Source organism: Plutella xylostella, chromosome 12, assembly GCF_932276165.1.
Source record: "Plutella xylostella chromosome 12, ilPluXylo3.1, whole genome shotgun sequence".
NCBI classification, from domain to species: Eukaryota; Metazoa; Arthropoda; class Insecta; order Lepidoptera; family Plutellidae; genus Plutella; species Plutella xylostella.
In genome coordinates this window covers 7,726,598-7,754,318 of record NC_063992.1, presented here as the reverse complement: position 1 = coordinate 7,754,318, position 27,721 = coordinate 7,726,598, and the positions used below count along the sequence as shown (strand labels likewise).

The window sequence follows — 27,721 nt, the reverse complement described above, 5'->3', positions numbered from 1 at the left end:
TTACTTATATAAATATCATGGGTAAAGTGCAAGTAAAATACAGATTCTTAATAAAAAAAACCATTTAATAAAAGATATACAAAACATTATTATAAAATCTAGGACCTACAACTAACCATATTTTGGACCACTTTCTTACGCTATTTTTACAGCTAAGTACAAATATTATAACCTTTTACCCTATCAATTACATACATTTATAAAGTTCGGTCACCGCCTTTTGAGGAACTTGGTCTATTCTCTATCTACGATCTCTCCAATAAAACAAAACAATCTCAAGAAGCGATGAATTCACGAACAAAAAAGACTTATTGTTGTCTTGTCGAAATAAAGGCAAGCCTGCTGACGGCAAGATAATGATCAGAGTTTATACTTTCGTTTTAAAATACATGATTTTTGCACCAACCACTGACGAAGGTGTATCCACTTTTGAAAGACGCGGGTAATGACGCCGCCTTGGCCTGTTTCGACGTACACATTCTAAAAATTGAATAAAATACACCTAAAATGTTTTCAAGGCCAATAACAGTCGAGTTGAATGTACTAGCAAAAATGCAATGTTTTAATTTTTGTACAAAGAATGCAATTAAAAGTGGATTTTCATTACCTGCCTGCTGAATTTTGGTACACATACCTACATGTTTTTCATTATAATTTAATTAAGTATGTAAATATATTATGATTTATTTAAACAGTCAATGCACGGTTTTAGTATATTTGTTAAAATGTGTATCTTTAAAGGCCAGCTTACCGTTAAAAGGAATGATTTCAAAATAATATAAACATTCGCATTATCACATAAAATGATCACATTTAATAACAATTCCATCACAAGTTTTTCATAAGGGCGTTTTCACATAAAGGCACAATATTGTACGATTCGGTTGTAAATTTAATAATTAAGTCTCCATAATTGTCATGTTTCAAGAAAATAAATAACTTTGGATACAAACATTATTTTATTTATTTTCATAGTTTGCTCATTCCTACATTAAAAGCTCAATCACAATAATAAATAAAATATAACGTAAATCAGGAATAAAATTGCATTTCCAATGAACCAAGTAGGTACTGGTGTATACTCAGATTTTATGATGATTATCAGAATGTTTCAGTATTATCAATATTAAAACCGCACAGCGATCTAACTAACATATCAATTGTTCATAGTCTAACAACATTAAAATATACTTAAACATACAAAAAACTAATTTATCTACTACTTAGTTAAACTGCACCACCCTTGGGAATCGGTTATCAGTCTCAATATCAGTTTGTGATTAACTTGAAATCTTCACGAGAAGTTTCATAACCGATTCACTTAAACGGACGTGTTTCCGACATATTTCCAACACCAACTGATTTAATTTCATTTACTATGTTGTTGCTCGTAAACAAAACCAGCGCACCATTGAAAAGTCCGGCAAACCCGACCGAATTAAGAATGTCCAAGAGCAGTGCAGTATAACCCTATCAAATTCAGACGGCTTATCTGGTGGACTTGAGCTTCCAGCGCAGGAACAAGAAGGCGGAGACCCTGAGCACGAGGAAGATGACGCAGAGAGCCGCTATGTCCAGCGTGATGTCCGCGTCGCCCATGTCCAGCTCGTCTAAAGTTGTGTCCGGGTCCTTGAAGTGGCAGTACACCTGGGGAGATTGAAGTTTGTTAGGATTGTTTGTGATTTTGTGAGGAGAACGAGTCTTGATTATGTTTTTTGTGAGTTACAGGCTAAGCTGTCAAAAACGTTTGGTTAGGATGGTGTACAAAGCATGTTGTAGAATCACATTTCTTTTGATGCTGTGATGGTTGAGTGGGTTTAAAACTATGCACCTGAAGTACTTGAATGGGACCTCGCCTTTCCCTCGCTACAATACCATTCTTTCCACGGCGTTCGTTATGCAACCACTACCGGCTAAGTGTCTAAGGATGCCATGCTATGTTTGCCAGTTCTTGATCTCCACTCGAAAACTCCTTTAGCCCCGAATAAAATGGAATCTAAATCTTCTATATAAATATCCTAATGATCTTACCTGGTGACAAACCAAGTTGGTCCTATTAAACGAGTAGGTAGCAAGGGCAGTGCCCTCGAACCCATATCTAATGTAGGACAAGTACGTGATCCACCGCAAGTACACCGGGATCGCGTTGAAGGACACGAAGAAACCGCTGAACAGAAGGAAGGGGACCGACATCACTGGCGCCAGGAATACACCGTTCTGGAATAAATAAAAATGTGATTATTGTAAACGGGAACTGTTAACGGGTTTTGTATGTGGCTGTTTGGGAGATATTTATTACATTAGGACTAACACAAAATATAGTAAACACAGAGCCATATGTCCACATGTGATATATAGCGATATCATATTGAGTGGCGAAACCATATTGTACAGAATAAGTAGAGTGCAGTGCAGTGGTTTCTGTTTTTTGAGTTAGGACGGCAATGCAACTGCAACGTAAATATCACAAAATGGAACATCGGCGTTGGCTGTTACGTCAGTAAGCACATTCAAATCCATGTAAGATCATTAAGGTCCCTACTGGCTCAATTGGATTTGCAGGGTGAGGAATGGGTGTATACTTTAACACCACACGAATTTCCATTGTGCGCACTATGCCGCTAATATTCGTCTATTGCGGCATTGACGCGCTCCCACTCCTATGTTTCATTCATGAGTGACAGCCACCATTTTATTATAAAATTAAGTACACTCCAGGGCAAAGAAACCTGACCGTTCTCAGACTGAAAATACTTCCTGTGAGGTTGACGCTAACCCAGGTGTCTTTGCTTCAGACTGTCCATAGATTATATTCTAAACCCACCTGCACATTCATGGCAGCACCAACAACCAAACCGACGCTCTGTGCAACAAAAGAGATGAGCAGGCACGACGTGAGGAACATCACGAAGCGGAACATCTCCAGCGGCTGCGACGTCAGCAGGTACACTATCACCACGTAGATTATGCAGAATATCGCCTGGAAATATAGATTGGTCAGCTTAGTATGGTAGATATTACCACGATACCTAGATATTACTACCCTTTCATTGCCCGTGAGTGTATGAGTACAAAATGTGAATTGGTCTCGGTGTACCCTAAAAGATTTTCAGTTATAACTGGTATATAAATAGGTTAAATGTATGTGCGTCTTCAACATCTACGTTGCTGAGACAGATATACTCCTTCTTTTTGGAATGTGGGTGACAATCCCTATACAGGGTGTTAACTTAATTGCGTTGGAGCGGGAAATGGTAGATACAGCTGATGATACTGAACACGATAAGACATTAAAAAACGTATTTTATTTGCTTTAAGCTGACCAACATAAAACAGTTTTATTTAGTACATTTTAAAATTTCATAGTCACCCTACTCAGGTTTAGGTACGTTTGACAGAATGACCATGAACTTGAAAGCCAAGATCAAGGCCAAACAATTCAAAGCCAAGGTCAATAAAAAAGTATGCGTGCATCTGCACTACACTCGTGGAGCCACATCGTCAAGGTACCTACCGAGATTTTGGGTACTCAAAGTACCCAATCCATTGTAGACATTTCATTTTACTCCATAAGTATCACTTTATTGATACACAATTATCTTTTATGAATACAGAACATTTTCATATTCACAGCACAGCACAACATAAAACGAAATGAGGAACAAGGCTTGGTAATCAAAAGATAGAATTGTAGGTACCTTTTCCCTTTTAGGTAATAATTGTAAAAAATGATTGTAAACAAGTAAACAATGACTGACTGACAGACTAGATCCACAGAGAAGGTAATGACTATCATAAATACTCGATGGTTATGATACGCGAGATTGTTATTATTCTACTGGTATTTAAAGTGAGGCCATACTTATTATGAGGATTTCCGTACTATTCGTCATCAAAGACGTCTCAATCGCAAGTACACAACACAAATCGAGATGAGCGAGTGTAAGTAAACCAATTCGTCATTGAAGTAGACCCTGTTATCATCCTGTTATGCATTGTGGGCTTTTATCTTTAGCTGCATACAGACCGGCCAAACGAACGCCAACGAACGGGTTTTGTTGACCTTCGTTGCTCAATCTGCCCCTGTATTATGTGATAAATGTCCATCGGTGGGCGTTCGTTGGGCGTTCGTTGGGCCGGTCTGTACGCATCTTTAGGTAATAAAAGAAAAATAAAACGTTATTCTGAGTAAAAAGGTTTAATTATTGTTCTGAGCTCCTAGAAAGTCATAAATTGTATTCTGTACGATCTATGAAACTTTATGCACATCAGCTGTTTAATTGTTGATTAGTATGTCATTAATCACCATGAATAATTTCAATTTGATTTAATAATTGTTATTACCTACTGTGTAATTAATTACAATCATAGTTACATCAAATAAATTATGAAAAGTGAAGTTGATAACAAATTTACAGTGTGTGTTCTTTTGCAATCGAATGTCTCATTGGTTATGTGTTTGTGTAGGGTGACCATGTTTTTGATTAAGGTAAAACTTTCCACTTTACTTTAGACTTTAAACATAAATATTCGAGATTCTGATGTTTTTTTTCTTAGAAACGTGCTTGGTTAGACTAATACTAACCCCCATTTCCCGCTCAAACGCATTCTAGTTAACACCCTGTATAAACTAGGGTTGGTCTTCGTGGTGAGAGGATTAGCGAGCCAGGTCATTTGTCTATCACTATAAGATACAAAAAAATATATATATCACGAATTACGGAAAAAGAAAGAAGAGAGAAGAAGAATCCAAGGAGGACTAATGTTCACTAGACGTATAAAACTTCAGTCCATATTACTCCATATCTTACAATGATGATGATTTATTAAAATAAAAACGGTTATTTTACCTGGAATGGTATATCAGAGACGGTGATGGCCAAGTAGTAGGACTTGAGCGAATACCACCGATTGAAGTGTTCTTTGACGAGCACAGGCATTTCGAGTGGGACTGGAAATAAATAACACAACTTAATAAGAATATAATAGTTACAAAAAGTAGGGAAAGTCGATAACTTGCCTTGCCAAGGTGCCTTAGTGAGTGTGTGAGAGAGACTTGGCCAGTCAGTGCTTATTTTTCCCGATCAAATCTTCCGAATTTATTGCCGAGTTGCATTTAGTTTTTTAAGTGTAGCTGAACGGGTTGTTATCGACGTTGATAAACGTCACTATTTCACGATTCACGATACGTACACGTAGACACGTGTACACGTAGCACAGGGATAGGTAGCTATAAGATTCTTTAATCTGAAGGGTTTGCATCGTTCTCACTCACATCGCGCAGCCTCAAGAGCGAGCGCGACGGAGAACTTTTGTCACGTCTTAAATGCGCCCCGTGCCGGCCCTACTGAGGAATAATCATACTCACAGCTAAGTATAGTGATGGTCATGGAGGTGTACATGAGGAACAGCATATTGAAGAACAGGAAGCCGAGGTTGGACAGCACCTTGCTGGCGTCGTTGCCGATGTTGTAGTACAGAGCTCCGATCAGTATGCCGACCAGGATGTGAGCGAAGAGACGGAGGTACATGAGCGTCTGGAAGGAAGGAGAGGGGTGGTTTGGTTAGCAGACTAGTTTTATATATGGAAACCATTTGTTTTTTGTGAGATCTTCTTCTTAGCTTATCTTTGACTGACACAAGTAAAGCGTTAGTCACTGTAGTGAATTGATTAGCCAATCCGATCGGTTGTCATTTTGTAAACCGCCATGGGCGCATGGAAGTAATAAGTCATTGAGATGCTCGTTAAGTGCACCACTTTTATGAGATATACTGTGATGATCGGAATCTTTTGTCCTATATAATTTCACCTTGTATTTTGTACCTACAATGGTAATTACTCATATCCAGCTAGAATTTTAATCAAAACATGACACAGATAAACTGTGTACAGCGCAGTAGATAATTCAGTAAATATGAAGCGGCGAACAATAACACCCAGTGACTAATAAATCTGGAAGTTAGCAATTGCGACCGGGTCCAAAGTCACTCTTTGTTCTGCCATCAACATGTAGGTATGTAGGATCATCAATATTTTGAAAGTATTGTTTATTTTAAAATAAACAAAGTGGTCTCATGGAGTCATCCGTAACTGTACAATAAGTTTTTCAGCCATAACTAATGATCCAGCAAGACATAAAATAAGTTTTTTCCGTGTAAAACTTCACTTAATTTTTCAATTACTAACAAATTACACTACAATAATAGTGTAATGATAATGTTTGCATAGTTATGAAGGTTCTTATACGGGTAGAGGTGCAAAGGTTAATTTGGCCGAGCAATAAAAGTTGACACACATCATAAACAACTGCATAAGTACTACTTCGTCTGATTTACTTCACTTGAAATGCAAAACTGTTCTCTATTCACTAAGCAATAGGGTGCAAGGAATTGAGCTGAAATAATAATTAGCTGCTTAACCGACCAGATTTTTATGTTGTAAGTGGAAATACAGGTTTTCTCGTTGAATCTGTCATTCGTTTTAACAACTGTGCCTACGTAAATGTATTTTTCTTGTAAGCACTCACTGTATGTAAGTAGGTACTTAGTTGTTATAGGCAGGGATTTAAGAGTGCTACATTATAACAACTGTGGTCTGTGACTCAACAAAACAAAGCATATCTAATGAGCAATGAATTAGTGTTAAACGGCTGTGCATTACCCGCCTACTAATTAAGTAAAACTGAAGGTTTAAGTAACTTGCTGAGTCAGCTGAAGTAGCTAATTGCAACACACTTCATCCATCGTTAAATGTCTAGTGTAATTAGTTATTAAATATAGAACTCAATCTAAAATTACCATTAGTTAATACATTATGATATTTATTTAACTACTATGGATGTTACTTAGATTTTAATGAACATCCACTTACATATACATATATAAATTATGCTGACTAATTTACTTATACTGTGCAATTATAGTTTATTTTTTTTACGGTTGGTCAATTTTATTTGGTTTATAGACGATCCCACCATCCTATTACAAAAAACATGCCAAGGTTAACTAAATATTTAAACACTAATTCGAAATGTCATTACAGCTTAATAATACAACTTCCGCAATCAAAATCTATTATGCTGTGTGTTTGCTTACAAATTACCCTATTGTACATAAATATGCAGAAACACTGAAACACACTACTGTATTTACCGATATTTATTTCAGAGCTGAATATTATATGCGTGGATAATACAGATAAGAACTTGCAGTAAAATTTCAGTGCTTTGAGAATTAACAACATTAATTATTTAGATCAAACGTAAAATTCGCCAAATACAGCGTAGGGAAACCCTTATTACGCCTCATCATCAGCAAACAATCATACACTTCTAAACATAAGCCTCAGTTCAAGGTCCCCAACACTGTCTTGGGACTGCTGGGCCTCCTTCACCCAACCAGTTACATCGTTTAAAGTAATCGATCCTGCAGGGTGGAAGATGTCACTAGCTACTTTAAACTACTCATTTGAGGTGTCCACTTTTAGTATGGATCTACCCCAAGGTATTATCGGTCCTTACATGACCAGCCCACCATCACTAGCTCTCACTTCACCTATGTTCAGTAATATATCCTTCCACCCAAAGGTTGCTTGGAAGAAATCGCTTTAAGCGATAAGGCCGCCATTTGTACATATGTGTTAGATTAAGTTTTTTTGTAATTTTTGTCCATGTTTTTGTGTACAAATAAAGAATATCTATCTATCTATAAGCTTCCTTACCCAGTCCCTAAGACTGAAGAGCAGTGTCCTCTTGAGCACGACCCAGAACTGCGTGAGTTCGCTGGTGGCGTAGCGGCGCGGGGAGCCGCTGTCTCCTAGTAGAGACACTGATGCGTTGTCCTGCTTCTCCAACTCCATTTGTACCACTAGTGGCTCGCCTGGGGAACGGAATAGGGGTTTAGAATGGGTAGAGGATGATGTAGTTATTAGTATTGTTTTGGGTTCCATAAAGTTGGCTACTGTGCTTGTGGAATGAGGTATGTATGGAAGAACCAAATAATAAATATGTTATCAGGGTACTTCCCGTTGGCAGGACTCAGAGGTTTTATTTTATTTTCATTCCGTAATAAAATTTATTTGCTAAAACTCAGTATGTCGGGGGCATTGACTGATCTCTCTTTATAATATTAAATTTGAGGATTGGATGTTTTTTGGAGAGAGTTGTTTTGTATGACCATACATCGTGTAGTAAAACAACTTGTATTGACAGTAGGATCATGCGATACCTAAGCTATTACATTGACTGATGGTGATGAATAATTTATCGTTAGTAGCAGAGCCAAAGCTTTGTAGTCAAGTGCCAAGCCGATCGAATACAATTTAAAACCCTATCATCGATATGTACATACATTCGCGGCATATCATCATGTTTTAAGATTTCGTTTTACTTATTCATGTAAATTACATAAATAAAATAAAAAATCTGTCTTAAATTTTTCTACAAGCTGAAGGAAAAGACGCTGATATCTCGTTTATTCGCAGGGTAATAAATATTAATAGCCACCTATGTTATTGCTGTAATTAAAACATGACTTCTCATGATAGTGTCTGAACAAGTAGTTATTATAATGCTTGGCACTTCGCTCTTAAAGTGTTCTGTAATCGCAGTATAGTGTTTCATCTTATAAAGTTAATTGGTTATTATTCCTCTGCTAGGGAACAACAAGTACAGTTCTCCCATATTAATAATGCGCATGCAAATCTTCGCAAACTGTCGTATTCCCGGAAACACCCGAATCATTGAATCGTAAGAGCCTTAAACAAAGCGATTGCATTTTGATCCTTGTTCGAATGAAATAGTAGTCAATATCATGTGACACATAATCGAAAACAAATTGGGCGGTCGGTGGCTGTCACCGATCAGTCAAAGGTCTCAAGGTCAAGATCAGTATTACTTTAGTGGAATTATAAAGAGCTGCAATTACACATCGTTCTTGTTATTTTTTTCAAATGTAAATTTAATTTCAACTTCAATTATTTTTGACGATGCCATATTATGAGGCACATTTAAGAATAAAATATACGTCACATTGATAGACTTCACTTTGCCAATAAAGCCACACCCAAAAGACCAAGTTTGTAATTGTAATATTATTGTGAATGATCAGCGCTGTAAATACTTTTGAACTGAGATTTTAATGTAAATCTGTGTTTGAAATCCATTTCTTTTTTATAATATAAACCTTGTGTCATTCAAACCTTCTTTCATCATCTTTACATCAGCTTCAGTAAGACACTGGAAAAGTACTGTAACATTTTCGAAGTAAATTTTAATATTATGACAATATTATGAATTATCGAATCAAATTTCGTTACTGATAAATCAATTATCTCTTTTAGCACCAAATACATATTTCTACTAAAATTTCATGAAGAAAATGCACTTAACCACTCTAAATACATAATAGTTTTCTAACGCTCGGGAATACGAACGTTGCCGAACAATGACGAAGATTTCTATGTGCATTATCAATTTTGGGGAACTGTACTTTAGTAAGTATGTACCTATGTATTTATTGTTTTTTTTTAATATAAATGAAAGTTTTATAAACATCTGTAACTGGGTGCAGCAATGCATTATTGTGGATTACAAAGGCTACTTATAGGTAAAAGTGATAAGTAATTGTCATTATCATAATAGATCATTATAACTGAAGTTGTTTCTAATTTGTAAGTAATTGTTAAGTAATCAATTCATTTGTTAATTTATTCATTTCGTTAAGTACAGTTTTCCGTTGAGGAAGTTAGATTGTCTGCTATTTAAATATTTAAACCTAACCTTCGCCTGAGATTCAACAGTTTGAGGGAGATTTTTATTAAAGTTTCCACTCCAATGTATAATTTCAAATTCAACTTTGTGTGATTATAAGCTCTCGAGTGTACTTAATCCTTAGGCAGGTATTACGTATGAGACACAGCATGTAACGCCTGGCAAATAAATTTAATGAAACTCAATAAATATGTAAATATTTTAGCCTGTGTGCAATTATTATATTTATGACGTACAAATCATGAATTAAATTGAGATTATCTTTATTTATTTTACACTTTTATGTCAGGCTTTATTTTTTTTTGTATGCTTGTACAAAATAATTAAGCAGTCAGGCCACTTGATTCCGCGTTGTTCTATGCCTAAGATAAAATACGGGTTTATGAGCAAGCTCAAGTTTTAAGTTCAATTAGGTATTAAGCAGAAAAGTGACCGTACTTTGTTTTTATTCAAACCAGATTTAGAAACTGGTTTTAATTTAGGCAACGAATTTACGTTACACAATATTCTACATAAGATCTTAGACGTTATTTCGTGATATTCGGCTTGTTAGTCTAAAAACTTGCTATAATATTCCTATGAAATGTTTGAATACATTTAATAAATGTCGAATTCACTTCTATCTATTTATTGGACATGAAAATGGCTGAAAACCATATCGTAAAATAAAAGATGTAAACGTTCATGTAGTAAAAGGTACAAAATAATTTAAATGACTTACATGTTTGTTAAAACATAATTCTTTAAAAGTGTCTAAACACAACAACACCTAAAGTGCATTGACCCGGACATTTAAAATTCATCCGACGACGTTGTCTTAAGAATTTCAAAGTAATGATTTATTAATTAAATCAGATATAATACTGGTATCAAGGTAAACGTGATGTGTAGTGTCGGAAATCAACCACTTGTAAATCTTCTTTTCATTCATTTGAACAATCTTTATAACGTACCTACAAAATGAAATACTCATAATGGGAGTTTAATCTTTGCTTTAATTTGTTTTTTATCAATAAATATCTAGTGTGGTGGAACTTTTGTGTATTTGTCTCTTTGATAAAAATTAAGTCTAACAAATGCGGAATAAGCGCAGTTTTCATTAATAGTTATAGAATCGCGAACATTACGTTTAAATTAGCATCTTCATTCAGAGAACAAAAATACTGTGAAGTCGATAGTGTCAAAATTATAATACTTATTAATATCTGCATACCATACCAACGAAACAACATCCAAAACAAACAATAGAAATAAAGACATCAAAGCCAAGGCTTTCTTTTTACAATAACTGTTTAAAGGTTGTATTTCAACCCAAGGGAATACCAGCTGTCGATTCACAGAACAATTCTGCACAATGCTGTGTCACTGACGTCATAATGTATGCGGACTGCCTACAAATGACCTTTTGGGTGCTGAGACAATGCTCCATCGTTCATTAACTTGGAGATATGGCACGCGGTTTGGAATTACAGATTACTAGGTAGGTATACAAGGAACCAACCGAATCTACGTAAATCTTTATATAAGCAGGATTGACACATTCAATTAAGTATGATATTGAAACAAAGCCGTTCTTGGTGTATACATAAATATATGGCTAGGAAGAACTTCAGACTCAGATTCATACATCCCTGAGAACAAAAAATGGATTCCCAACATCGCACGCAAACCCTATCTGGCATTGCGAACTCGCAGCAATCTGTCAAAACACTCAAATCTTACCACCGTATCTATAAATAAACAAAACACGCGAGACAGTAAACAGGAAAAATACCTTTGCCCTTTGCTATCTCGTTCGCCGCGTACTGTAAAAGGCCATTCTGTAGGTTGGAGCCGTTGGAGCCGTTCTGAGGCTCTTGTCTGAACTTGTCACGCACTTGCGAGAGGTCGTTCTTGTTCACTTCTGGGGCCAGAGACACTTCCATGTCCTTCTTGTTGTTGAGGTCCGGGACTTTGCTCTCGGGGAATGGTAGGCCGTTTCTGTTTGAAGAGAATTGTAGGGTTAGAATGAGTTTTTCGGTTGAGGTATATTTTAGGAACATTATCAACTATGGGGGTGAAGGAAGCCTTTCCGAATGGGTATGGTAATGGTACTTTATACAACATCTAATCTAAATCCAGCGCACCCTGGACAGGCTAATTCTTAAACTACATAACCCATAATCTTCAATGCTGGAAATATTCCATGAGATGGTAAGGTGCCTATACTTACTTACTATACATACATAAAAAATATTATTATGTACTTAGTTACTAAACATACACATGTATAATGCTGACAGTGAACGGAAATATATTTTTGGGCAAAGTTTTACATTGAACTTTTAACTCTAGGTTATAAAATCAATTAAACAGAATAATTATTAATGTAGCTGTTTATTTACTCAGGCGAAATATGACAAAGTGATAAGACATTGTTATGATTTTTTAACGTAGTATTCGTACAGTTTTGTGAAAACAATTTAGGCAGATAAAATAAAAACTTGGTCACAATAATAATATATTCAGATAAATATGAAATCGCACAAATTATGCTTGTTGTCTGAATAAATGATACGACGACGAAACCGGAAGTCTGACCAACTTATCCATAAATAGCGAGTTCCACAACAAAGTGAGTATCATCAATATCATCGTGTAATTTGTGTAAAACGTCATCGAGACGTGGGTGAGGCGGTGGAAACGACAAGTTGGTGTGCGTTGACCTCTGAAACTACCTACAGGTTGCACTCAAGATGGAAGATTTTATCTCGAGTGGGTATGTGAGACGTGCATTTGAGATTTAAACATTGTGACGTTTCTAAATTGCCTGTCCTGGTAACATGAGTTTCACAAATGCCGTGCAAGTGCAAAGAACAAAACAACCATCCTTTAGGTACTTATGGCTAGTTCCGATTATGAAGCTGACTCTACACGCCAAATGTACCTAGATGTTTACCCTGTCAATCGCCAAGAACAGAGTGTTGTGGCGCTTGTCGGAAGAGGCGGTTTGCAGCCTTGCACTCTATTATTGGCTTTAATGATTCCCAAGTCAAAAACCCTTCTACTCCCATTCTATTAAAATTCTAAAGACATACAGTCCAACTATAAAGTCATGGCAATAAAGAGTGCGATTTTGCAAAGACTTTTTATAATTGTCAGTTCTTTACATTTTAAAAATAAAATACCGATCAATAATTAGATCGATTAATTACGGTTTTTAACAATTAGTTACGATTCACTTCCGTTTTCAGGACTTTATAGTTTTACTGTAAACCACTCACCTAATATCATGCTTCCCGTTATTAATAGCTCGGACCAGCTTGCCGGTGTTGTCCCCGTACTCTCCGCAGGACACCTCGATGATGAAGGACGCGGGGTTGTGGTACGACGGGCACTGCAGGCTCTGGCTGCCCAGCCACTCCACTGAGGAAGGAAGGGAGGTCAGTGGGAGTGTTTAAATGGCCAGGTATTCTATTATGTTCTGAGAGGGAGCGAAGTTCTTGTATATGTTCGGGTATGTCGGGTATGTTTGATGGTGGGGTATATTGGTATGGCATCTCTGACTAAGGAGTGTAGTCTGCTACATATGAGTTTTTATTTTACAAAACTCATTTTTATGGAGCTTACTATACACTCCATACTCAGTAATTGACATTACTTCATTGGTGGTTCATAAGTGGTTTTAATGCTGCTCTACCTATATTAGTATAAGAAGGAGTAAGCTTTTATTACATATTGTATAAAAGAATCCATGCGGATAAAGAAACATTATTGTAAATGGTATACGAAGTCATGCTCTAACTCGCTTTTATCGTATCTCTCTATCTACTGAATGGACAAAGTGTCTTCTGCAAATGGAGTGTTGATAGATATATTATGTATATGAGTACAAAAAGCTAATAACTTCATACTTGTTACTGCAGGTGTAATTTTATTCAAATGTTCATTTCCAAAGGTACCTAACAAATGCTGCGGCAAAAACTCAAGCACCGTTAAACCAAGGTTGCTGGCACGCACTTAAGTTTTTTATGTGCGGTTGAGCAATGTCGCTTATTTTTGTTAGATTCATACCATAAAACATGTTACAAGTGTTTGTATGAAGCTTGTATTTCGTGACTTCTTGATTGTATCTACATACGTAGGTACATAACTTAGAAGGAAAATAATTACAATTATGTATTAAATCATAACTACATAATTTTTCTGCATTTTAATCGCCCATTTTCTTCCAAAACAAAAAACCCTTTCCATCTCTCACTTTCACCTCTAAATAGCTTTCACTCAAAAACACCGTAAACATTAACCACTATTCTCAAATGATACTGACCTAGTCTGCCCGTGCTGCCCTGGTACACACACTGTCCGTCGGCCAGCGTGTACAAGTGATCGAACATCTCGAACAACCTGGCTGAAGGCTGGTGGATGGTGCAGATGATAGTCCTGCCTCCCCTGGCCAAGGTCTTCAGCAGAGATATGCACTGGAAGCACGACGAGCTGTCCAGTCCTGATGTCGGCTCGTCGAAGAACATGATGGGAGGGTTGTTGACCAGCTCCAGGGCTATGGACAGACGCTTCTTCTGTCCTCCTGACAAGTTTGACGTCATCGTCTTGTGGTGCTCGGATAGACCCAGCGTTTCGAGGATCTCTTGGATCTGAAATAAGTATGTTATTTAGTTCGTGTTGCGGATTTGTTTTGGGAATAGAAACGTGTGTGTAGTTACTTTGTTGTGAAGATTAGGTATTAGGATTCCCTACGGTTGATCGTCGTCCAATTTTGGCTGATGTCCGAGTTGAGACCGTGATTATTTGGTTACATACTTCCTAACAGATGCATGTTAATTGCCAATCTATTTCTATAAATAACTATGCATGTCCATAAGGTCGATGAACCGGGTAGCGTGACCTAGAAACTTTACTTTCATTCAACAGGTTGCTTAATTTTAAAAACAATGTTTCTTTTTCTAGTTTGTAGCGCATTTAATGCTATGTCTGTTGCTTTGCTGTGGACACAAAAATTATCCTACATTACCTAAAACTAAATGTATATTTTATGAAATATGGCTTCTTATGTAATATTAATATGAAATTGCTCTTGGGAACTAGAACTAGTAGTATAGAAATCAATGTGTGTCGTCAATGGCACAGAACTGATAACCAGGCTAGTGCTAAACGGATCTAGTCTAGATAACCTACATTATGAGGTCGAGGCATCTTGACGCTATCGACTGCATAGTTTAGACTAGCGGTGCAAATAAATACTTAAATCAGTTTGTAAGAATAGATCAAACTATTCATGGTGGTAAGTATAAGTAGGTAGGTATATCCAGTTTGAATTAAAAGCTAAACGAAGCTAGATAAACAGGTCATTTAGGGACTGTTTCACATTGTTTGGATGAAATGATTATCATTAATTAATCTGTTTCTTGGAAACATAAAAAACATTAGGTCAGTACATGAAACTTATTAAGCTCAAAGTAATTACATATTAAGAATTTGTAAAAAATATATGTACTTAATAATTTTGTCGTATAAACTGAATAAGACTACCTAACTACCACACGAATAAAGAGGTATCACTGGGCAAGAATTTACAGCATCATACAACATCCACTCACCACTTCCTCCTTATGCGCTTTAGTAGTGGCCGACGGCAGTTTGAGCGCCGTGGCCACGCCCATGGCCTCCTCCACGGTGAGGTTGCCGTGTAGCTGGTTGTCCTGCATGATGTAGCACGACAGCTTCCTGAAGCTGGACAGGTTGCGCTCCATGCCGTTCACTGTGATGCTGCCTTCCATGCCTGAGGTCCTGGTGGGATTAAGGTCGGTTAGTAATGATAATAATCCTACTAAGGCCCTGTTTCACAATGTCTGGTTAGTGGCTACCTGTGAGATAAAATACATGCTGTCACTCTCGGTTATTTTTTTTTACAGTGACAGCATGTATTTTATCTCACAGGATACAGACGGATGTTTATTACTCTTACGCATAAAAACTACAGATTTTCATGAAATAACGTATGCAGGTAGCTGATGCAAGGTGGACACATAGGCGCCTTTTTATCTCGGCTCCCGCAGCTACCACTGGTTTTTAAACACTTTATGGGGCATTTTTTTTATGTGGCCATTTCAGTGTCCCAATGCTGGGCAAAGGCCTCCCCATGTTTATGGGACATACCTAATACAAAAGTGTACAACTTCGGGAATAGTCCAATCATTTCTTTTCACTGAGGAGGTGATGGTTTTAGTTCTTCCATCTGGTTCAGTCGAATGCAATTTTTGTGTGTATTGAGGTATTAAATTCCAATTTCATTATCATTGATCCATTACCTACCATACAATATGTACTTATAGAATTGCATATCAAATAGTAGAGTGTTAATTTGTTTATTGCGTATGTCTGCTAAGTGTACATGTATGTGAAGAACAAATGACATTTAATTTATCCTCAGATGGATTTAAATTTAAACTTGATAAAATGCAGATAAGCCAGTTATACTTAGAAGATAAACATAATACTGCTAATCAAGAAACAAATCCTAATGGAACATTGTTAATAGTAAATATAGACATTTTAGAAGCGCAGCCTAATCTACTAATGACGATTAGATAGGTAAGTAACACCATTAACTAAATTCCTATTTAGAGTACGATTCACAAATGTAATTTTGAAAAACTCGATTACCGGAATATTCCATTTGTAAATTACAAATAAATCAGTATTACAATTAAAATTGTGTAAAAAATGGTTGAATTTTAATTTCATTTTTAGTACATGGTAACATGTTTTTGATTTTGTAATCTGCCCAATACATTGTTTAACAAACATGATTAATTATGTTCATAGATATCTTATCTGGGATATAATTTGATAATCTAAAGGTTGTGGAAAGTCAGAGTTCCCAGATAATATGAGTACAGTATATAGTTATATTTATGATCATACTGTAAACATGAAACTTAAGAAATGTAAGTACGCGATTAGCATAATGTACCTATAGCAGCTATATTTAAGTTTGTATGTATTGCACTTCTGTGTAGAATCAGCCAAAAAGGCCCTTGCGAGACGCACCTTAATCCACCTAGCCTAGGGGCTAGATAAATCTTTTACCGTATCTAAACCAGTCAGCTCACATTATATTGGTTAATAAGCCAAGCTACTAACTTGCTTACATCATCAAGCAGAGTTGCAAAATTAAATCACTATCTATCGGCCATCTGTACAGTAGTATAACTACATGTGTGAAAGAAGTCCTATAAAGCCAGTACTTTAAAACATGTCCATATCGTTTGTTGGTCTTATACCCTCATACCTACCTCCTGCTCCTACCAACGTAGCACATTACAAAATATGTATTTTATAAGCTATACTTACTAATTTTACCTCATTTAATATTCACGCAAACATGTTACAAGTGTATAGTTATGATATGTAACAAAAAAAAAACATATTTTGTGATAAAACTAAATTTTATCAATCAATACTCAATAGGAATACTATCATGGTTGTATCTCGCCTAGGTAAATGAGGCTTCTCTTTCGTAACGCAGGCAAACTTTAGCTTTCACATTTTTTGTGTCACCCGAGCCGAGCCTTGTCGTCACATAACTACATAATCTACAAGCACTAAACAACAAGCGACATACGTCTTGGACTGGTCTTAGATCAAGTTGCAGTTGGACAAACTAAGGCATAAAAGTTCAAAAAACCTAAAGCAGATGAATTGCGGAAATAAACTTTATAATTAAGTATTTTTTTGGTTTACAGCCTTCTATAACTTTGGTCCCACACGTGATGTAGATCATTGTTATATCAGATTTATCGTATTGTAAGGCAATACTAAAAATCTATAAAATTGCACCGTTTTATGTTGTGTTTCATACAATTTTATTGATGAAAGATAAGGATGTGTCGTAGTAGTCCGTCACAACACCACTACACCAATGGAAACTGTTCGTTAAAAACTACAGAAATCCTTTTAGGTACTTAACTAACAAATTAGAAGAGTAACCTAATATCATACTTACTAAATAGGTACGTTACATTATACTTAGCCTAGAAATGAAACCGAGCAATTACAATGATAACACGTCTACTTAATAATTAGTGAACAAGGACACTGATAGACACTATATTGATGGCTTTAGCAATACAGAGGGCTGATAATAATCACTGTTGTAAAATTTTGTGTTTTGTTTCAAATGGATTTCTGATTCTTTCATTCCAATTACTTACCATTTAATTTAGTTTTTGTGTGTAAGAGTGTTTGTCACTTAGGTGCTTTAATTGGTACGAATAGAGTTAATAGGAATTAAAAATAAATAAATAAATAAAAATAGATGTGCTTAAAAGTTATATAACATTATTAAGATATTTCAATAGTATCCACAGTAAATGTTTTCTGTTTTGCCTGGCGACCTTTGCTCATATCCGCTTACCACCATACTAATTACACACTTAGTACAAGATAGTAGCGTTTTATCGTCACGCGATTTATAAATGAAGTATCGTGCAGCTTAGAATTAATTTATTATTAATGTAAACGACAAAGTGAAATGTAATGGAAATAGGTACTGATGTGATAAATACTGAAGTATGATCCTAAGCTTTAAACCTTAAGCTTTTACGCCCCTTTACGTAAGACTAGGAAAATAATTTCTTAATTCTAAAACTACACTTAATTGAAACTATCTATTTCGCGATTTTCGAAACAGACTTAATGAATTTGGTTGTAATTAGAATGTTGGATATGAAATAGCTAGTCGATCATATTATTAACATTATTTTTACTTATATGAACTCATATATTATTAAGTGTGTTGGTAGACTCTTGACTTGGGCGACTCAGCAAGTTGAGTAAAATGTGACAACGACCAAAGGTCACGGGCCGGTGACGCAAACTTATCATTTACACAAACTCGGCTCGTTTTCGACATTCAGTTTTACATAATTAAATAGTGCAGAAATATACAATCGTGTTTGAAATGCAGAGCTATGACTGAGGAAGACTGAATTTTTGTTTGCAAAACTTTTTAAGGAAAATAACCAGAAGCAAATCTTATGAATTGTCATTATCATTAGCCCCTAATCGTTCACAGCTAGACATAGGCCTCTCTTTAGACTACCACAACACTCTTTCCTCGGCATTCCTTATCCAGCCACCACGGCATCGGCTACGCACTTGCAAGATGATTTTTTTCCATATTCAAATTATATGGAGCTAATCTGAATTAACTAACAGCAATATTTACGAGAAAAACTTATTATTCTTATGAAGTTATAACATTTTGGGAGAGCGAATCTTTATTTCTAGTATTGAGTTGTATCTATCTGTATTATAATATTAAGTACATGCAAATACACTTACTTAAATAAATATAATGACGATACTTTGGGTACCTATTGAATCCTATGAATGCGACTTAATACTTTTGACCTTCAATTTGGACAGTAAAATATATAACCCAACAATTTGTAGGTATAATAATTTTACGGAAGTCCCCACTTCCTCGTTATCAAACAAAATTACAGGTTTAATTTCGTTTATTTTGCGAAATATAGTTAACTTTAAACAATAACCGGTTTATTTACTCACACTGAAACTACAAAAACTGTTTTGAATGTGAAATATGCTAATACTCGTATTATTAATTAGTAGTTAATTTACTCAGCTACGAGTATAAACAAACAGTACCTAACTGTTTGAAAAAAGAAAAGGTTTGACTTTATGAAGCTGACTGTACCTAATGGTAAATGGCGATACGGCTCGCAATCATCACCTGAGTACAAAATGTTCTGCGTAAAATGGGTTTCTTGCTTGCTTGCAGACTACCCGTACAAAGTAATCAACCCTTCCTTCGCCACTGATATGCACACCTGGATGGCATTTAGCTTTCTTCATCTTATAACTGAACTAGCTGTTCCCGCGAGCTTCGCATCGCCTTAAATAGTTTTCCCGTAGGAATTCCGGGATAAAAAGTAGCCTATGTTCTTTCTCAGGGTCTAGAAAATATGTATACGAAATTTCATTTAAATCCGTTCAGTAGTTTTGGCGTGAAAGAGTAACTGACAGACAGAAACAGTTACTTTCGCATTTATAATATTAGTTAGGATTGTGTCACTTGCAACACGTTGTAACTCACTTGTATCCGGTGAGTATGTTGAGCAGCGTGGACTTTCCGGCACCGGACGGGCCCATGATGGCCGTCAGCTCGCCGGACCGCAGCCGCCCGGACACCGACTTCAGGATCGTCTTCACATCTGAAACAATCGACGGTTTAATACCAACAGCAAAGAAAACGGAAGCATGTTGGACCACAGTGCTGAAGACTTAATGGACGTTGTGGAGTAAAGTATGAAAACCAACTTTATGAAAGGCATGTTGGATTGGCTCCATCCATATCTGCTCGGAAATCGAGTTCTTGACTACAGATCGTGAATAGATACGCACTGAGACTGCAAGAGTTACGCTGAGTTGCAGAAAGGATATTCACGCTAATGTCGACCTTAAATGTATTGCTGCCTTGCTTTGACTGTATACTGATAGAAAGAGACAGATATTGATTTAATGCCGACATTAGCTTAAAGTTTCTTTCTGCTACTCGTCATGTAGACAGTTAGGCGGTAGTTGATGGGAGAGTATACGGCTGAGGGAAAAGTGTTGTGGAGTTTCTCGTAGGAGGTATGTGGCAAGTAGTTGCTGACTCAGGGCTGTAACGGCTGTTGATGATGACTATGGAAGGTGTGTAGAAGATAAGAGTGGAAGAGGATAGGTAAAAATAGTTACCTATATTTACTGTGAAATGATCAAAAACAAGGCAATGATCGATCGTGTCGCTCCACCAAAGTACACACTGAATAGTTGTTTTTGTAAATAGCAAACACTAAGTAAGTTTTGTAAAAGTAATTAGCTAATTAGAAAACACTGCAACCTTATTTCGTATCAAAACCAAGTAAACCAATGTGAATGAATTTGATTGGTCGTCGCGTCGTCGTAGTAAAAGGGAAGTATAGAGATTGCAGCAAGAACAATGTAATGGTCTCTAGCAGTAAAATTATAGAAAGTAATGTTTCCTCTGGCATTGGTAATAAGTTACAACTGCAGTTACCTTGTGGCAACACCTACCGCATCTCTTTTTATCTGGTTTTCATTTGGTTCGTATTTTACCGACAGTGTTTGTAGGGTTATCTTGGCTTTTACTTCCCAAGGCAGACAACAAGTCAATGGTCACACAGTATTATAGGTACTTATACTATATATTTTCTGTACAACAAAATATATGAATGGAAAAGTTGCGTTTAGTATTGCGTCTATAAAGTGTTGCCAACTTGCCATCACTTGCTTTCCAAGACCGGTTCTTGAATAATTGCAGTTACTTTTACAGTTAGCGTTTGAATAGACTACGCGAATGTGGTGAAAACATCGTAAATATAATAAATTGTAAACTACTTGCATATATGCTTTCATACGTAGATATTTGCATTAACATGTAGGTACAATAGGTATGTACCGGTTTCAATTTAATTATAGATTTCATTATTTATAAAAACTTGCTTTGCGATCTAAGTATGAGTACTTAATAAGTACCATTCCTGTTAGGTTGCATAATTGTTTGTACAACCCTACTTTGCACAATATTTTAAACAGCATCGACCGGATAATCATTTCCTTATCCAACTATCTTTTATACCTATATTTTTCCTGAAATACGTACCGTAACTTGTTTCTTAATTAATATTGAAATCGCGATAGCGCGCACTTTTTCTTTAATTGCGTACCAACTACCTATGCATCGACTGAAGGTCTGTTTTTTTGTATCAGTGTAGGTGATTAATTACAAACTAATGCAACATATTTAAATCCAGTAGGACGATCGGACGGATAACCAAATTGACCAACTCGAAAGGAGAGGTAATAGGCGCAGGTACCTACTATTCCCGTCGCTTATAATAGTTATATGTATTATGATAAAATAAATTATTTAGTTAGTTAAAAAAAAAACCTAAACCGCCTTCGGGGAGGAGGCGGTGCTTAAACCAATTCTCTGCGGTTGCGGAAACCTTCAGTCTACGTCACATTTAATACCATAGGACAACGCGAACTTACAGTGCCCAATGCTCCACAGTGTCAGTGTAGTCAAGAACAAGATCTAATGATGGCTAACGATGGCGCAATGACGACGACGGTGGCGAAACATTGGATGGACATCGTTTAGTGCATTCACACGAATGAAGAAGTCAGACTATGCATGACCTACACATATAATGATGAACTGGTGTATAAGCTTATAATATTTCCTATGCATCATTTGAAATGTGTAACATATAATCTATTCGGGGATGCGAGGGGAATATTCTTCTTCATTACAGGATTTATACCATTTCTATTCTATTCTAATCTTTACGGGTGTTTAAAAAAGTGCCTGCACCTGGCTCACTTGAATTTGGTTGGTGGGTTCACACATACAGATTGTGAAAACTTTACCTTATTTACTTAACTTGCGATGCCTGGCTTTGACCCATGTAGTACTAAGCCCATCACTAATAAAATCATCTGTGACCGGGACGATATTGACTTTCCAAACACCCATTGCTCAGTAAGCAGACCCTTTTACTGATGCGTCACCGGTATCCGTCATATGTACACCTACTCGAAATGTACAATGAGATAACAAGTGGTCAAACTCCACTTCATGTGCTAGATGTGCAACACACACTCCCGGGTGTATTATCAATTACTATGGAATGCTGTTCGTTTCAGCTGAATCTCGTTATTACCTATAATCATCTTTTGTATACTATTATACTATTGTATGTCAAAATAAATTCCACGAGTGAACGTAACATCATATTATTTTTATATTAATGAACTGATCGGCTACTAACAAGTTTTGGCGCAAGGTACATTGATTACTACATAAATATGACATAGATACTAACTGCCATGTTTGCAATATTAACCATTCCATAACATGTGCCAAGAATAGACTGTTTTATAACTTCGTTGCATAATTATTAGATTTACTAAGGTAAGTATTTAATAAATTTATTGGGACAGAAATCTCGTACCTATAGAAAATATTATAGTAATTATCGAGCACATTAATATGCACAAAAATAAAACTAAGTATATTGAAGTTATCATCATTGTTTGCAGAAGCCACTTCTGATCGACATCATTAGGTACCATAAAATATGTGAATTTCGGCATTTGATTGTAACAATAAACCAGGTGTCTCAATACATGTAGTAAATTTCATAATTTATGTATGTTTTAGATAATCTGATAACAAATTAGGCCACTAGTCCATTACTGCTATATTAAAATAGTACGACTAGTGCACACGACATGATATCGACTATTTTATTATTGATCAACAAAGGTAGGTACCCTAAGTAAAAGTAGTCAAGTTATTACTGAGAAGTAGTAATCGAGTGTACGTCGTGAACTCCGACCGGCCGATGCAGGAAGGCCAAATTACAGGATGACGGCCACTTGCGACTATTATTGTCAGTTATTAGTGCCTTACATTATGTACTACTTAAGTGCAATAACATACTTAGATGATGTGCTGTTAAAAGTGTTGAAAATTATGAAATTGGAATGATATCGTAATTATTTTCTTTTGTATAGTGATTGTAAAGTACTTTTCAATTGATTGATTTTACATGTTCATTAAGATTGTAGTCTAACAATACCCAGAATAATTTTAAACTAAGGAAGTTATATAAAATACTAAACTGCAGGAAAAGGTTCATGATCATGATGATATGTGACTGGAATCTAAAATATTTATTTATCTTCCTGATCAGTGTGGTTTTATAACAATCCTACTATAAGGCTTCAAGATAGTACAACACATAGACACACTTGGGTAAGCAGTACATTTTGTGCTGACTTGTGATATTTTCCATTTCTGATCGGTCTCATTTACGGCACTTATTTTAATTAGAAACCAATGTATGTGGTAGGTACCTTGCTATTACTCGTAAACTAGTGATTATAAGAGTGTCAGTCACGTGTAGCGCTATAAGATCGCATGCGGCGAGGATCTTGTAGAGTAAACTATTTAAAACTTGTAGTTAGGAGGAAAATTCTCAGTAAAAATGCGTTAGTACCTGCTGTATTAAATGACATAAGTAGGTATAAATATCTAAGGTACTAGAAAAAAGAAACTCTAGGATCTTGCCTTGACACCGGTTAATCAAGGATTACTGGCACAACAATCCCGACAGTTGAAGTTAACTCGAAAACACATACGTACTTATACTTGATAATCATTTTATATGTAAGTATGTTTGTTGTTGAAATGAACAATGCCTTTTGTTTTTGTATTTCACAGACAAAGCTTGTTATATTCTTTGTTTTATCAAGATATTAATGCTAAGTAACTTTTGGGCGCATCTTGAAGGAATATCACCTTACTCAGTTTCGCTAAACGTTTCACATTGTGGGTAGGCCGGTACCTACTGTACCGTTATTATTTAGTGCTTCGTAACTATCGTAAGTCAAAAAGTGTTGAGTTAGGTATACCACGGTACCGGTACCGGTATACATAAATAAGAAACTGGAAATTAGTGACGCCGGTTGGGGTAATTCCTTGTGTATAAATTATTTATCAGCAGTAGGCAGCAGCACATCGGACGGGCCTTGGAATCCGGTTTACTAATTGATATGAAAGACATTTTTATCTTTGTTCTGTCGATAAAGGAATATTCGATGCAGGAAGATATTGTAATCTGCACATTTTGGAAAAATACATCCGTGTCTATATTTTCGTAAGACTTGCGTTGGTAAATTCATAAATTGTAGCTAATACATTCATATTTTTTGTAGCCATCACTGTAATTATTATTTAACATATGCCCGCAAAATTATTTACGAAGATAATACAAGATAGACGTAGTAATTATAACTATGAAGGAACTGGTTAGAAGCAACACTCATTTAGATCATTATTAAATGTTTTCGAGAAATCATTAACAATCTATACAGGAAAAGACATCAGGGCACAGAGGTCATCAAGCTATATGAACCAATTAACTTGATCATCGTTAACTTCGGTTGCATAGTTTGAGGGTATTAGGAAACTCTGATATTCATAATGGGCGATTGCCAGATTGCAAACTGGTACTCCAGAGCTATGATCTGTGTAGGGGTGTAGAGATGGAAGATCATTGCCTGAATGGAGTACCTCAGAGGCCTATTTACGGGGTAGTGGAAAATAACAAAAAGGACTTACTGCTCTTGCGTCCCTCCTGCACTTTGTAGGTGAGGTCTGTGAAGGCGAGGTCCACGGGCGGGCGCTTCGGCAGGTGCGTGAGCGTCTTGTGCTGCGCCGGAGTGATGGTCACCTTCAGGCTCTCCTTCCTGTCGGACAGGAACGGTTTAGACTCGTCTCCAGCCACCGTGGGCCCGGCCAGGCTCAGCGACGCGTCCTTGTCCACTTTCATTCTGAACTAGTAACTGTATTGTGACGTTACAAAGCTGCTACCATCACTCGGGGAACAAAGAGGTACGCGGCACAATGTACGCGCTGCGTCGCGCGCGGTGCTTCACTGACTGAGCGGTGGTGACACAACAACACACGCGCGCTGAATGACGTGCGACTACTACCGGGGTTACCAGCCTCTATTGTTGGGATTGCCTGCAGGCTATTATATGAATAATATTGTAACAAGATTCAAGCTCCTAAACCTTTAAATAATGTAAATAAACCATAGCGTTATAAATATGAATTAATAATACCTATCTAGAATTTATACTTTTGAAACAGTGGAAAACTTGTGTGAGGTATGTGTACGATTTTCAGGTGAAGTTCTTGAGAACGTGACCAAAAATAGTGAAAACGGACCAAAGGAAATTGTGATGATGATAGAAATCCTATGAAAGATGATCTTATCTGTTTCTTTCTTGTTATGATAAAAGTTTTAAAATACTGTTTTAATATTAGATCTGAGGTAAAACTGTTACATTAAAAGCAAAAGGTACTGGTTGGAAACTGTATGGCATAAAATATGGAATTACTTTCAAAGTTGTCCTTAAATTGTTTGTTTAATTTTAAAGTGGTAAAGATGTAGCCTTGATTCAAGGTAAAAAGGGTCAGTTGGTAACACTGCACGATTGGACGATGGCCGATTGCGACAGCCGCATGGCGCATGTTCTTGACTGCTCCAACGCGCCGCCGCCGCTTGCACAAAACAAGTAAATAAAGTAAAAGTCTACTTCAGTTCAACGTTACAACTTCCATATTAACTGCAGACTGGCAGTGTTAGATGTCCTAGTTTTAAATGTATTTTCTGATTTTATTACTATACAGACAGAATGTTTTAATTAAATAAAATTACGGAGTTTTCAATTAAAAATGATATTGAAATTATATTTGTGAGGATTAAAAAATATTTATACATATCAGTACTTCATGAACTGGCTGTCTGACTCAGCATAGCTGAAACCATAGGATGGATTAAGCCAAATATGGCAAGCAATACAGATTGATTCCTATTATTATCAAAATCATGCTCATTAGATAGTAAAAATATTTTCCTCTAAATCAATGTGCTCCAAGGCTTCAATTCAATTTTCCAGGGTGCTCGCAGACCTACATAAGCTCAGTCTGGAGGCAAAATAATAGAACCTAGCTCTTTTATTTTAAACAAAACAAAAAAATGATCTTGTGTGTCTAATGAATGATATGGCTTAAAAAGTGTGCTTTTTTCTTACAAACTTGGAGGCTCACATTAACTTATTGAATTTACATTTAAAAAACTTAGCATTTGCCTGTCTACACCACATCATATCCTTTGTTTATCATGAGTATTAGTATATGTATATCAGTATGTCTTCACGGTTTCCTTTTAAGACAGTGTTCACATTCACCATTTAACAAAAGGTATTTACTCCACAAAAAGAATTAGCTCTGTGCCTCTATTTCATATTCGAGAAAAATGCCCACTGTCATGTTGTTAATCAGGATGCAGGACTTAACTTCATGCTTTATAGGTTTCCACCATTAACATATTTATTTAAAATATTGTTTTGCATAAAATGATATTAAGGAGGTATTAATTAATAATGTTTCTGTAAGATTAATATTACTAGTAGATCTACACTTTATTAATTGTTTTTTTTTCCATACAATGAAGAAGCTGCCGTGTGAGCTCAGCATATTATGCTAAAGCTGACCCATTTTTATTCTATATTTTTACTGTAGCCTAACTAGGTACCTATAAATAGTCCATTGCAAACAGAACCAGATGCAAGTTTGGAAAAATATCATTTATACTTTCAGTTTTTCATAGTAAAAAAATTGTTCGCACAAAGCCAGCACAAAGTGATGTCCCATACTTTTAACTTGTACTTGTAAGGAAGGTTCTTGCGGTTATCTTTTACCCCGGACGTAAATCATGGATGACTTCACAATAAATACCTACATCAGATCAGAAAAACGACATAAACCAGAATGTGTCCTCGAAACCGAAACTTTCTAATGAAGGAAAATAAACTTGCACTTGTACAGTAGGTACTTAACTCTTAATAAACTATGTTTTATATTACTGAAAACATCTTAATTATTTTGCTATAGACTATAGCCATTTCGCGTTACCATGTTACTCGACAAAAGTTATCAAAAATTAGAATTCTTATCAAAATAAAATTAAAGAGGTCACTCGTACATCAAGTAAATCTTTTGTTTCAGTTAATTAAAACATCTGAATTAGCTTACCCCAAATTATTTATGATTAAATTATCCATTGTGACTTGTTTTCGCTTAGTTTTTCATCAGTACTCCGTTTCTTTTTACAAATTCAAAGTTTTAGAACAACAAAAATAGAAATAGAAACAAAAGTGAAAATGTTTTCCATTCCACCAGCCAGCAACTGTCAATGTCAAGTCATTAACCACAAAATAACAGAACACAACGATCTGTTAAGGCACCGACACACTAGCGGACGCGGCTTACGGACGAACTG

General features: G+C 36.0%; 1 protein-coding gene across 2 annotated transcripts; it reads right to left on the bottom strand.

The window, feature by feature from the left end:
* Positions 1–44: 44 nt before the first annotated feature.
* On the bottom strand, positions 45–27,630 carry LOC105384987 (ATP-binding cassette sub-family G member 1). Of its 2 annotated transcripts, XM_038119312.2 has the most exons (13): positions 27,475–27,630; positions 24,991–25,118; positions 19,891–20,008; positions 15,368–15,557; positions 14,080–14,404; positions 13,034–13,175; positions 11,545–11,750; positions 7,721–7,878; positions 5,369–5,537; positions 4,851–4,951; positions 2,825–2,980; positions 2,032–2,217; positions 45–1,647 (listed from the first exon to the last, which is right to left on the bottom strand). In XM_038119312.2, exons 1-13 carry the CDS (start codon positions 27,501–27,503, stop codon positions 1,489–1,491), a joined length of 2,067 nt encoding a protein of 688 aa, XP_037975240.1. In that variant the 5' UTR covers positions 27,504–27,630; the 3' UTR covers positions 45–1,488. The 2 variants fall into 2 exon arrangements, with proteins under 2 accessions (XP_037975240.1, XP_037975238.1); XM_038119310.2 differs by lacking the exon at positions 27,475–27,630 and having other exon boundaries at positions 24,991–25,356.
* Between the last annotated feature and the right edge of the window lie 91 nt (positions 27,631–27,721).